Genomic DNA, 14,246 nt, shown 5'->3' with positions numbered 1-14,246 from the left:
CTTCCTCGATACCGTGCCGCAGTGTTCCGTTTGTTCCTCTTCCTGCATTCCGCTCGATCGCGCGACGCCGTTTCGCGCTCACCGCGGACTCCTTTCGAGACCGGGAGGATCGACATTACACGGTGTTTACACTTTACTTTCGCGTTACACATCCCAGTTTGACGTGCGTCGACATAACGGTACACACAGGGTGATCAGTCACCACCGCATCGCACTTTATAAGAGAGAATGCCTTCTCTTTAAATTTGGAATCAACTTTTGTTTCGTAAGATTATCAAAAGAAGTCGTTATTTGTGATAAACATTAAATTTTTGATATTAAATATTTTATTAAGTAATCATCTAATTAAAAATATAATTAAATTTTGAATGAAGGTTAATTGTGTTTGCGATCTTAAAGCTAATTTCGTGGGAATCATTAATTTTTCCTTAGGATTTAAAAACTGTCACTTTGGTTTTTTTTTTATGAGAAATATACCACAATATTGTAATTATAAATATAATATATGCAATTATAATATAATATATAATTAGATGGCTATGACAATATTTAATGATAAATGTTTAGTATGCTATCGAAAGACGGTGAAGCAGGACTAAATCTAAACTACAAATGTTTTAAAAATACTTTGAGTATTTCCAAATATTTTTTTAAGTATTTTTAAAAAATTTTAAATTCGCTAATAAGCAGGACCGATTATCATTCGAGTCTCTTCGTTTTCCCATACATTTTGCAAAAATATATTCTTTCTTTAATCAAATTCTTTTCTTTTTATTATTTTTAATTATAAAGCTTTATTGATAACGCGCCTCGGTATAATTGGGCGTTTTTTTAACCTAATATTATTTAGTGAGCTTATTTACTTCAGAATATTTATTATTTAAACTATAAGCATGCATGTATATGGGGGATAATAATTTAAGTTTATATAGATTGGTGATTTACACATTCAACATTGTATTTCTGTCAAGTATACTTCTTTACTACCTGAAAATTCTGTGATTTATAGTTTTTGTTTTTACCTCTTTCCACGAGTTGCACACAAATGCCACTGAAATCTATTGCAATCTGAAATATAATGAATTAGTACTTATTTCCAATAACTTCCAAATTTCCATTCACATTTATATGAAGCGTTAAAATTGTTAGTTGAAGGCTGTGACGTCTCAGTTGTCGTCCGTAGAGAAATATTTCTATTGTGACACCATCTACCTGAAAACACAAAAACATTTTTCTTGTTATTTCTAGGTATACCAAAATAATGTTAGTTATGGCTTGAAAATCAGCTTTCACTTTCCTTTATTGCGCTTTCAATAGCGCAATAAATTATTTGGCAGTAGCATCCGGTTTCCTTATTTTCGAATTAGCGGAACGAAAGAGGCCACACGCATCCCTTCGGCGATCTTTCAGGTCTTCTTCAGGTAATAATATTGACAAACTTAAACGCGACAATGGTCGAAAATATCTGTTGCTCATGTTGTCGACGACAATTCAGCAAGGGCCTTTTTCCTTCCCTTAACTGAGCGAGTGCCAATTCTTAAGTATTTTTTCAACACATCATTAAAAAGCATGTGTATGAAAGCGCTATCGGTTTTGCCGTATTATATCCAACAGCAGCGCGAGATCTATCATTATCGTTTCGAGCTTTCGCCGATAAAATCATCAATGGTTATCAAATTGTGATAATCCCAATAATAAATAATAATCGCATTAACGATGCAAACGTTTCTATTATCAATGTCTTATCAAGATATATTTTTTTTCGGTCTACAAAATGAACAAAACTTGTTTCTTCTGTATTTGTATCTTCTTTAAGAAAACAATTCGCAAAGTGATGACAAACTGAATGCTCAAATTTCTATTGCCGACATAGATGTTAAATAACAATATAGTCTGACTAAATTTAACATAGATGTTAAATTTAGTAAGACTATAAGTCTGGTGATAAATTTTAAAAGTAAATCTTTGACTTGATGATAAATCTTTTAAAATTGTCTGGCTTAAAGTCAAAGGTATCCTCCATTATTATTTCACGCGACCATTAGAGACTTTAGCGTCGTAATATCCAGACAGTACCTTCGAGATCTCGACGATTGTCCTTGGTTTGGCACCCCAGGGGTGAGTGGTTGTTGACGATTTTCGGAAATAAGTTACGTCGTCGGTGCGACGACGGCAGCTGGGCGACGCTCCTTTACACGCCGAGGAGAATAAAGGAAAGGAATGAGGAGGCTCGGATAATCTGGACATACTAGGCAAGACCGAATGTGTACTATCCGTTTCAACACCACTTCTCGTTCGCTTATCCATGCCATTCTGTCCGCCATCCGCACATCTGGTCATCGCTCCCGCCTCGACTATTCGTAGTTGCAGCAGTCACTAGCCGCTACTGCCAACCGACCTACACCCCGTCAGCGAAGTGTCTGAACTATTCTTAAGAGTGATCAAAAAATGTGGTCTTTTATTTAAAATTTTTATATATTAATTTATCTCTTATATTTATTTAATTATCGCACAATCAGATAAATTTGTGCTATGTCTATATATATAACATCAAAAATAAAATACTAATAAAATTCAGAATATTTATAAAATCAAAAATTCAGTAAATATTCCAGACACATGCCTACAATCTGCACCATATTAACTGTATTATGTCTTAAAACAATTCTTTGACATATGTCTCTAAAAAAATTGAAAACTCTTTGAATTGTCTGAGATAGAATGGTCTTTAAATTAATGTGACATAATGGCTTCTAAAATAAATGATTCTGTTTCTTTGGTATTTTTTAAACAATATGATTAATATGTTTTCTTATAAATACAATATTTGAATAGATTTCGAAATATTTAACATTTTTTTGAATTTTATATCACTTTATTTAAAAATTATTTAGATTTGATAAAAATATTGTACATATTACTTACACACACACAGAATACTACATCCTCTGTGAATTGGTTTGTTTGTTGAGTTGTTCATATTTGTTTTCTGGTTTTTTTTTTGTATTTTTTTCTTTTTTTTTGGCTTCTTTATTCTCTTTTCTCATTTTTCAACGTTATTTATACATCGAGATTAATTAAATCATTGAATATATTCTATCATTGATCCTGCGGAAATTTGATTACTACGTCATGTTCAGTTTGACCTATTATTGGTTGTGCAGACTGAATGAATAAATTATGTTTAACCATCGCCATGTTGCATGTTAAATTACTGTTAATCGACACTATACAGTGACTTGCGCCACACAGTATGTGGTATACATATATAAATGTAAACAAACTGAAGCTGGAAATGATAATCTAAATATAAAAATTGAAATATTCTTTTTGTTGTTTTTATCGTAAGATAATTGATAAAAATTCTTGCATTCGTCCATTTGCAAAATCAGTTTAATTTATTAAGTCGAAAAGCCGGGATCTCTATCGATTTTTAAAAGTTATTTTCACGAATTATATAAAGTAATTCTCTTTTACAGATAGAAACTATACATGTACACACACACACACATATGGAGAGAAAAACTGCATTTAAAAATATATTATCGGGTGAACGACAAATTTAATGAAAATTGACGTGATATCGTGGAAATTCGACGTAACGAGAAACAAATCAAGATTTGAACTCGATGTCGAGTCAGAACCGACGCTAAACGATACCCACTATGCCCACTCGAAAATCGAATATGGATACCCATTCTGCCTGCAGGGTGAATCAATAGCACTTCACGCACCGGGCATCATCGGTCTGACGTAACGCAGAAATCAATGTTACACGTATATCACCGTGAACCATCATTACTTCGCGTAATTCGCTGGGTTGGAATCGATAGAAGGTACGTGAGTGCAAGTGCGGCCGATCCTCGTGTGCGCCTGGGCATTATTTGCAAAACATAAATAGCCGACGTACGCGGCATACGGAATTGCATTATCGAAACGCTCTTCATATTCGGAGTGCCCGGCAATAAATAACAAGGCGAGAGGCGAACAAATTCATTCGCTATTCAAAACGCATATACATGCAATTACCTATGCCGGATGCGCGTAATTAAAAATCTATTGTCCAAGAGAGCGGGAGGTTCATCCGCGCGAGATAAATAATTATTTCCCAACGCTCTTACGTCATATATATTAGATAACTATTTTTTAAACGATTGGAAGAATGGTATAGTATCATTTGCGTTGCGAGTATTATAATGTTTACATGCAAAGATCGTGATGTGTTGCAAACGTATCTCGTCGCTCGATGCGTAAAACCTGTAGCTATCATACATTATTATATAGATAGTCTTTGATGAGTAGCGGTGCGTATATAGTCTCTGTCATCCGCCGACTACGGATTATGCGCGTATCGACGCCGATAGCTACTCGACGTCTACGAGATATCGAACGTCACTCCGACGTCTATCCAGCCGTTTCGAAGAAATATGGGGCAAGGCCGACACCTTGGGCCAAGAAGGGCGCATGTCGACTCGCGACAAACTCTATTAGCTGACTATACGTAGTTAACCCCCGAGGGACCAGGGACGCGCTGGCGTTCTCCAGTATATACACACATTCGTTCACGCGTACACGCGTATAACAGCGTTGTATACGTCGCGCAGAAGGATGGAGGAGAATGATGAGGTAGGGGAGGGGAAGAACGACTGAAAAGCAAAGCGGAAAGAGAGAAAAGAAGATGCTACGATTATCTATGAGAGAATGCGACGTGCGTGAAGGTGAGATGGAGAAAGGACGCGCTGATGGGGAGAGGACGAGGAAAAGGACGAAGCGATGATAGACGAGGAAAGAAGGAGAGAAAAATAGGGGTGAAGAAAAGAGAGAGAGAGAGAGAGAGAGAGAGATGGAAGGGGAGAGGGAGAAGAAAACGATCTATGGAGGGAGGAAAGCCGAGGGGGAAGCGAAAGTAGAGGGGATCACGATACCAGAAGGGCTATAGGGGAAGAGGGAAGAAATGGGGGACACAAAGGTACGTGGGGTGGGGAGAAAGAGGGGAAGAACCGTGCGCGCAGACTGATGCACGATGCATACGTTCATGGACGTGCCTCTCTATCCGTGCCTCTGTCGCTGTGTTACACATTGAACTAGCGAGGCGTATTGAATATTAAACCAATAAACAGGAGAGGAGAGGAACGGTTGCAGATGGTCGAGGACACTTGGCAACGCCGACGCCGCCGCCACCACCCGCTATATCGCCGCCACCGACGCGATGCACAGGAGGCGAAGCCAGTTGGAGGCTCCGCTCGCAGCGGCGTTGTACTGCGTGCGTAGGGGAAGGCGTCCACATCCACACGCGATGACGACAGCGTCCGCTTCGGCGCATTACTACTCCGGGCCGGAAAGGGTGAAGGAGTGAGAAGAGCGACGAGCCGGCCGCGGGAGAGTAATCCGGCACACGTAGAGGGGTGCCGGTGGGAGAGGGACAAACGAAAGGGGTAAGCCGCGGGCGGCGAGCGTATCAGGAAATAACTTGATGTTTGCGCCGAGAAGTTTTGCTCGAGTTTCGCAAAGTTACGCGGAAGACAGGCGGCTCGCTACCGGAATTGGCTTCAACGTGTCTCTCGCATACACGCACACACACACACACATACACACACACACACACACACATATATATATATACAGATCGATCTGTATAATACAGACGTATATTATGATAATCTCTACAGTTGGCAGTAGAATGTGTTGCGATCTCTCACGTCTAATAACACATTTCTGGCATAGAGTATATAATTAATTACGATATTAATTAAGATAATTGAGAGGAGAAGCTACTCCTGATGGCTTCTCTAGCCGCTAGAGCGATACAATTGAAAAATAGATAAAAAGGATTAACAATATTACTTTAGTCATATTCATTAAGATTGTTTCTATGTGTATTTTTATTGTTGCTATCTACTGCAATATAGCAACCTCTTTCATGTATATAATGACTCTCTATTCTAAAATTAATTTAATTAACAATAAGCTTAAACGCCTGTAATCTTCTCGTCGATCAATCTCTATCTATCGCGTTCATAAGAATTGCCTCAAGTGTATTCGTCGCCGCAGCTACAGAAGCGATCAAAGGGGCGTTAAATCGTCGAGTAGCGAGAGCCGTCGACACGCAAGGAGCACAATTATACTGAGAATACATGAGCGACGCGATTCGAGAGAAAGGGGAGCGTGGAACCCCTACAACGCACAACGCGTATCGTTCCGAAAGGAAGTAAGCTGATAGAGCGCCGACTCTGTATATACGCAGCAGACGAAAGATGGTTTAGGGAAAAAGAGAACGAAGGAAGTGGTGGAAGAGAGTCCGACCTGGATGGGGTGCGGAAGCGACGGGGCCGACGGGGGTAAAGGAAGACGGTAACACGAGTACCGAGAATACACTTTACAAGCACTTCCACTCGTACACGTTCAACCCTCTAGCGGGTGTCCCGAATTGTGGTCGATGGCAATCCGTTTATCGTGTTGCCCTAAAATACCAAACCGAATTTTCTCCCGAAAATAATGATAGGTATGTTTGAGAAAAATTCACAATATTGAGATATTATAATGCAATTTGCGTATATAATTATTACACCCTCCATTACTTAAGAACGTCTGTTAGTGATTTATAAGAAAAATAACGTGTTTAAAATTTTGTTTATAAATAAATTGTTGTCACGTGCACAAGTCGATACAAATCTTTATCATATAAAATTAATTGATTTATTATTGAATCGCTATATACATTCACTCGTTGATAAAACTTACAAACTCGATACAAGATTAACTGTTATAGATAAATAAATAATAAATAAATAAGTACATATATATATATAAAATATATATAAATTCGAATTTTTCTCGACAAGATTATTAAATACCGCGAAATCTTTTGAATGGATAAACGAGATGAAATGTGCTGCTATCTGACGATGAATGCACGAAACGTTTACGGTGCGTGCAATGCCTGCAATGGAAGGGAACGCATTTTGAAAGGCCGGAAGGACGCGCGCCTTCAAGTCCGCTATAATCTTCACGCTCACTTATCGTAAGAACCGATCGTTAAAAGATGCTTCTCTCTCTCTCTCTCTCTCTCTCTCTGGTTTGTAATAGCTTTTCTCATATGAGAAAGGGCTAAAGTGTATAACTCGTGTCTTGTATAACTTGAAGAAAAGCGCAACCTTTCCAAATAAAGATATCATTTTTATATCGTACATTTAAAAATTTTCACTTTCTTCCTCTGTTTCATATATCTGTGGAGAAAGATATTTATAAAATATATTAGAAGACACATAATACACGTAGAACTTATTTTAATAATTGGCATCCAACTATCGAAGGCATTGTTATTCCTACATTGTGTTCCTAACCGTCTCTGAAACTAGAATCGCGTTTAATAAAAGGGGGATCCCCAGAAAAGAGATCGCGCAGGCTCATTGATCTTCGTGGTGAACGCTCGTTCTTTCACGGAGAGAAAAACGGTTTCTCAGACAAAGAGAATCTCGAGTCCTCGGTATACCTCCCTCCCGCATCACCGTTGTTCCGGATACATCTACTTTAGACGTGTCGTGGCTTATAGATACCACCATCACCGTCGCGCACAAAATGCGCTCCTCGTATATACGTGCATTTATTCATACGTGAGCCATAGCGGCGGTGACGGCAGATCACATCGCTTCAAGGAGTTTGTTTAATTCTTCGTCCTTGCGAGCCACCCTGTATCGTGCACGAACGTGCAACATCGCGTCGCAGCGCGACCGAGAGAGAGGTGAGCCGGCGTCGGTCTTTCGAGGGCCGTGAACACGGTAGGGCTCGCAAAGACGAAGAGGAGAAGGCTGACGAGTGCGAGGGAGATCGACGGGGGCCCGGTTGGAAGGGATGCACTCGTGCGCTCGACGACGACCTGGAGGGGACCGAACGAACTAAGGGGTGAGCCACGGCATTGTAGTGGGGTCGTGTTGGGCGGGGAGGGAGGGAGAGAAGCGAGATGGATGATCGCTCTCTCTTTCTCTTCGCAGAGAGAGAGAGAGAGAAAGAGAGACTGAAGAGGTTAAAGAGGGGAATCAGGCGCGACGTCGACGAGAAGGTCACGCACTGTAGTCGCCACACTATTTAAATAATATAGCGTTTCTATCTGGTCGCGTCCCCTCTTCGCTCCTCGTGCGTATCCTATTCCTGTGGATTCGAGGAGGAGGAGGAGAGAGAGAAAAAGAGAATAAACGCGAGGAAGCGACAGGGGACGAGGGAATGGAGCACTGGATGCTGCAGGAGGACGTTGGAGGAGATGGGGAGGGGAGGTGGGAGAAGTAGGATGCTTCTCCAAGATCCGCAGACTCGAATTCCATTGCCCTCCCTCGCGAGAGCGAGGCCGGAGAGGGTGAGAGATGAAATGACCAGAGGCGAGATCGAGGAGAAAGGACGCCGGTTTATCGGAATAACAATGAAGTTGCGCGACGCGGGAGTCATCGATGGAGAAGTTATTGTAACCGGAGTAGCTGATCGAGTTGATCCACGAGACGCGAATAGCTCTCCGTCTAATATCGTGGATTGGCTCGATCGCCTGGATATAATTGGACAGTGAGCGATAAAATGCGACTTGAGAAGGCAGGGAATATATCGGTTTCATAATGTTCCGAATGCGATAGATTAGATACGATATATTAGGGATAATGTAATTTAATGACGTAGATAATCTGATGACGATTTAATTGGCATTTATCGATGGCCTTTTCTGCCATCCAAGTGATTTCGAAACAATCTTTAAGTGATACACTTTCTCTTCTTCTCACTTCCTGATTAGTTTTCTTACAAAGCTATAACAATCAAAAAAAGCATATCAAAGGAATTGCATAGTAAATCACGTTTATCGTCCAATTATATAATTTTAACTTATATAATTAACATGTATATATAATATTTCAATTTCATCGAATCCAGTTCGATGCAATTCTTCAAGAAATTTGATATCACTTCTAGTTTTGGGAAAATTCGAGATCCCTCGGGATAAGCTTCAAAAAATCATACAAATATGAAATAGGTTAAAGATAAAGGTTTTCTAAAATTATATGAAAATTTTGCGACGCGCAAGCAATAGGCCTGATAACATTCCTACCGCTGCGCGCGTCCACATACCGATGACTTTATTTACGTTCCTCGAATATATGCGAGCGCGCATATGTTCGTCATTAGCTCATCATAGTCATGACTCAGTCAGTGCGGCGATGTGTCCAACGAAGGGATTCTTTCTTCGTGATCCTAACGTCGAGTCGGCCTCCCGGAGCCCTCCGCGCCTATCTTAAGATTCGCTGTTAGCGCGCGCATACAGAATGCACGATTCGCAGACGCACATCATACATTCGCGACGTATTTGTACGTATGTGTGTGTGTGTGTGCGTGCGCGCGCGTAAACGTACAACGCCGTTAACACACAAATGACCGTTGCTGGGTTGTTGCTACCACCAGTTTGCTGCCCAGCGGCTAGCATCGCACGCCCGCAAAGGGACTTTGTTCCGACATAGCAGCGAAGCTGCTTTTCTCAGCGCCAACATTTTCATCTGCGCAAATGCACACGCACGTGTAGGGCCGTTACACGAGCGCGGTACAAAATGCATACTTCCATGTAGGAACTACCGTCCAACTAATGCGAGAGCCTAGGCTAGGATCACGATAGTCGATCCCAGCCGGCTCTCTCGCTAAGTCTCCGCATTTCGAGATAACATTAGGCATGCCCGATATAATCGTGGCGAAACTTTTCAGTCACGGCGAATCGCGACGCGATGTTTATGCGAGCAATTATGGTGTATATATATGTATATGGAAAATTAAAATCTCTCTCTTCTCTGACCGGTGAGTTAGGTCCGCGATGCATGACGCTATTCGTAACGAGGAAATCGATCGCCATCCACGATGATTGCCGCCAGCCAACATGGCATCGTATAATATAGTGCGAGGATAATTCGATATTACAAACTGGACCCCATTATGTAATATAGCTTCGGTGCAATACACGCAAATTGCTTTCAATAGTAGTAGAATGAAAATCATATTACGTTTAAAAAATGTTTCAGCTCGGAGAATCATGCGATCATTTCGTTCAAATGTGTGCTAAAAATCCAGTATATAGAATAGATGTGAAAAATGGAATATTTCTTGAATCGATCAATTTATTAAAATATTAAGAAATTTTTTTAATTAAATAAAATGGATGAAATCATACATGGTAGAGAGTAAGATAATAAAAAGATTCGATTTTCGATACAGATACGATTATTGATCGCACTCACATTTGTTGCAATTTTATATAGTCATAGGAAATATTCGATATTAATTTATAATTACGGGGTCCCTCTAATAGCTGGAAAATTCAATTAAATTTTATTATCACGCTCGACAATGTCGAAGATGCATTAGAAAAGCTACAGAGAGACAACGCAGAGAAGGCCCGCGTAAAAGTCGATCGCATAAATCGGGCACAAGGAAAGTTTTCCTTAATCGTGACGTAGAAGCACATCGCGCGAGCTGAAAAATATTTATACGGACGTGTTGTGCGACGATCAAGGTCCGTCCCGATAAGACGGCGACACCGCGTTATTGCATTCGATGCTGCCGAGTTGAATTATAATCAATCCGCACGAACACAAGGTCATCGTCGCATTGTCATCGCGAAGGTTTCGTAAGCAGGAAATGCTATAAAAATTTGTGTATCTGCATCGGAAATATTCTGTCGTGACATATAATGCCATGATAAACAATCGCGTGAAAAATAATTAGATAGAAAAGTTGATAATAACTAAATGATTTTTTTCGAAGCATTTTTAAAATGCTGACTAATTTAAAAATGTAATGTGACTATAGATGAAGACGATGCACAATTTAATTGAACTTATTTCAATTAAAGTCCATAAATTATTTGCGAATGGATTTTAGAAAATTACAGAATGTATTACCGTTTGTGTCAATAGATGTCAAAAAGTATGATACAATTTTTATTATCAGAGATTATATACATCATTGTTATGAAAACATCGGGAAGAAAGGTACCGCGATACTTCCCAGTATCGGTGCGGGCATCCCTACTCGTCATGTCTCCACGGTTCGCACGATCGACAGTTTCGATACGAGAGAAAGTCACAACGCTCTAAATGTCCGAGAGTGAAAGATCGCCCGTGAGAGTCCCCTCCGTGTCGGGAGAGTCTCGCGCTATGCAAGCAAACGCCCGCAACAAAGTGGAAGCAGTGTTTTACGGTCCACTAACTTTTTTCTCATGGATCGAGACTGCGCCAAGTCGAACTCCCGTTCCTTTCGCACCGAGAGATACGCAATTTTGATAAGCGCTTGCTAATTTCTGCGTTGCGAAGCCTCATCCGCTTAAGGAGGAGCTGAACGGATCAGCTACGTCAAAAGTTAATAAATTTAAAAAAAAATTAAAATAAAGACAGAACTAAAATTTTATTTTATTTATATTTTATTTAAAATTTTATTTTTATATGATTTTTTGTATCGTACGGTTAAAATGGCATAGTTGTTGTAAAAAAAGTTAGTTCGATATAAGATAATATCTACGATTTTGAGATTAAATTCTATTCTACAGGGTAAATCTTTATTTTAATTCACAAAGTGAATATCAATTTTATATTTTAAAAGGCTAAAAGTGCTTTGTGTGTGTCAAATTCATGAATCTCGAAATATATTAGATTTATTATTTTTTGACGTAGCTGACCCGTCCAATTCCTCCTTAAAGTTTTACACTTTCGAGCCGCTGCCGATGTCTCGCGTCAGATATTCTTAGCCGGTTAACATACAAAGTCGTTCGTATGCTCCTGGTAGCATAGACGGGAAAGACGACCGAATGTCTCGCGATAAAACCGCATGTCCTCGTTCGTCAATGGCAGTCATCGGATAACGAAAATATTTACGTCTAAATCAGTGATGGCAATCCTTCAAACGGAACAAGATACAAAGGAAGATTCGCTTGTTATTTTGTCATAGAAAAACATATCTTTCAAACAAAAGCCATTTCGAATTTTCTATTGTTAGTGCAAGCAAAGTTTTGGCAGCTGTCTCGTATCGCTTTGTTTTTTTTTTTAATTTTGTCCACGTCTGCATTTTGCTCCAGTTTTTTCTACGATCTTTTACGCAACATTCCACAATTTTACGAGAGTTCAAATAAAATAACGGCTATTCTAAAAAATCTAGGTCCTGAATATGCTTGATTTGTCGAAGCTTAAGATCGACCTTGATATTGAAACATGTTATCAATATGTTAAACGCGTAACGACACGCATTTCATCAAGATGATGAGAGATAATATCAGAATATTATCTAAGTAGATAATTGGAAACCCTCTCCTCCTCTGTGATCTTATAGATTATTATTCATACATAGTTATCTGATATACCATTTAAAAAGACATAAATATTCCCATTATTTCCTTTAAAAATTTTTAAATCTAGCAATATTAAACTTTTTGGGGATATACACACACATGTATTGATAAACATGTATATCAATCTCCAGAGTCATCTTTTGCTCCCAAATAAAATAAATGAAAATGAATAATTTGTATTAAAATACACTGTACGATTTTTGAAAGAGAAAGAGAGAGAGAGAGAGAGATTTATCCTCTTGTTATCCTTTCTTTATAAGGACAAATATTATATACTAAAGCGAATATATATTGTTTCGAGGAATGGTATTAGGATTATAATTAAATAAAATTAAATAAATAATTTGTTTCTCCACGTAATTAACAATTAAAATTTAAAAGGATAATAACTAGTTAAAAATAGGACTAAAAATTTATTCGCAACTGAGATATATTATAATTAAACGATTGAGAGATGTTTAGGATTTCCTATGTTACGACTGCGGATGCAAAGAGAGCGAATCTTAAAATTGACGTGTTTATATATTTTCAACGCTCGATACATCCATACATCTAATTTCTCGCGACAGTTTATTCTTTCCAACAGCCGAGCGAATTTCAGGATCGTACTCCTCAACCACACAGATCCCGACATAGTTAACATTGATTGCGAAGGGTGATCAATAGCGACTAGTAGCGACGTACGGGCTATCACTCGCGCGCGCCATAAGGGTTCTATTTTCACCCCCGTAAGAGCGGGTCGGGAGGGCGATCGAGAGCGGTCGAGGCGGAGAACGCGAAAGAAAGGCAGCACAATACATGCACAAACACATATAGAACGAGACGGATGATGGAAGGGATCGAGAGGGAGGGAGAAAACAAAGTGCGAGGAAGCGAGATGGAGCGAGGGGCCACCGCGCGCGCACGCCACGCCATACCATACCATGCCATGCCATGCCATACCACGCCACGCTATGCCACGCCATGTCATGCCATGCCACGCCAACATCGCGCTACGCCGTGCCGCCACGCGACACGTGAACCGCCGCTAACAGTGGACAATGAAATTACTTCGGCGTGTATCGCACGGTATTGATCCATTCTCTCTTCGTCTCTCAACCAGCTCCGGCGGCTGTCTCCGTCTCTCTCTCTCTCTTTCTCCTTCTATATATCTCTCTCTCTCTCTCCCTCTCGCTTTCTCTTTGTGCCGTGCCTCCGAGTCGCCGAGTCTCTCGCCCGACGAGCGATGGCGTCGCGTGGATTCTTACGTGCGCCCCAAAGTCTCCCGTAACCCTTTCCCGCCGTCGACGGTACACCGCCGACACGCGATCCTCCAACCCCCCCCCACGTCGACATCGATGTCGCCGCGTCGACTAACTCGCTGACGGGCGCCCCCGTCGACGGACTTTCTCGTCGAAAGGAGCGTCCTCTTATCGCCGGTGGATCTGAAGGAGAAAAGCTTTGAAGCTGCTTAGCAAATCTTTACGTAATTGCAAACAGTGCCTCGTTAAGCTTAATTGTCGCGAAAGAAGACGGTGACGACAGCGAAAGGGAAGGGAAAATACCGCCGTCGCCGCCGCCGCGACTCCTTTTGGCACCGCACCGCCGCTGGCAAGAGCTTTCCTACCGAACAATCGCGTCGGTTTTTTTTTTTTTTTTTTTTTTTTTTTTTTTTTTTTCATAGTTTGAAATTATTATATCGCCCTTTAAAAAAGTTTATGTAATTTCTGCATAGAATTGACGCACATTTTATGTAAGTCATCGATTAAGTATATGCGAACGAATGATTATCTAATAATTATAATTGTATATTGTATGCTAATAATAGAAAATAATATAATCATTTTTTTCATAAAGGATATCTTTTCTTTCTGTCAACTTTAATAATTATTATTATATATATAACTAT

The 14,246-nt window shown here is 40.0% G+C and overlaps 1 protein-coding gene across 1 annotated transcript; it reads right to left on the bottom strand.

The window, feature by feature from the left end:
* Nucleotides 1-760: 760 nt before the first annotated feature.
* Nucleotides 761-2,479, bottom strand: LOC115245487. The gene is made up of 2 exons (XM_029823838.1): nt 2,077-2,479; nt 761-1,212 (listed from the first exon to the last, which is right to left on the bottom strand). Exons 1-2 carry the CDS (start codon nt 2,338-2,340, stop codon nt 1,084-1,086), a joined length of 393 nt encoding a protein of 130 aa, XP_029679698.1. The 5' UTR covers nt 2,341-2,479; the 3' UTR covers nt 761-1,083.
* Between the last annotated feature and the right edge of the window lie 11,767 nt (nt 2,480-14,246).

This window comes from Formica exsecta, unplaced genomic scaffold (assembly GCF_003651465.1).
Source record: "Formica exsecta isolate Colony F162 unplaced genomic scaffold, ASM365146v1 scaffold98, whole genome shotgun sequence".
In the NCBI taxonomy this organism is placed as follows: domain Eukaryota; kingdom Metazoa; phylum Arthropoda; class Insecta; order Hymenoptera; family Formicidae; genus Formica; species Formica exsecta.
Note: the sequence above shows the minus strand (reverse complement) of the source record. Positions and strands in the feature narration are given on the sequence as shown.

Bases quoted from the DNA above. Each gene is read 5' to 3' on its own strand.
- LOC115245487 (XM_029823838.1), bottom strand. From the start codon at position 2,340: ATGACCAGATGTGCGGATGGCGGACAGAATGGCATGGATAAGCGAACG. The intron at 1,213-2,076 runs GTACTGTCTGGA...TTGTGTTTTCAG, and splicing joins CAATCGTCGAGATCTCGAAG to GTAGATGGTGTCACAATAGA.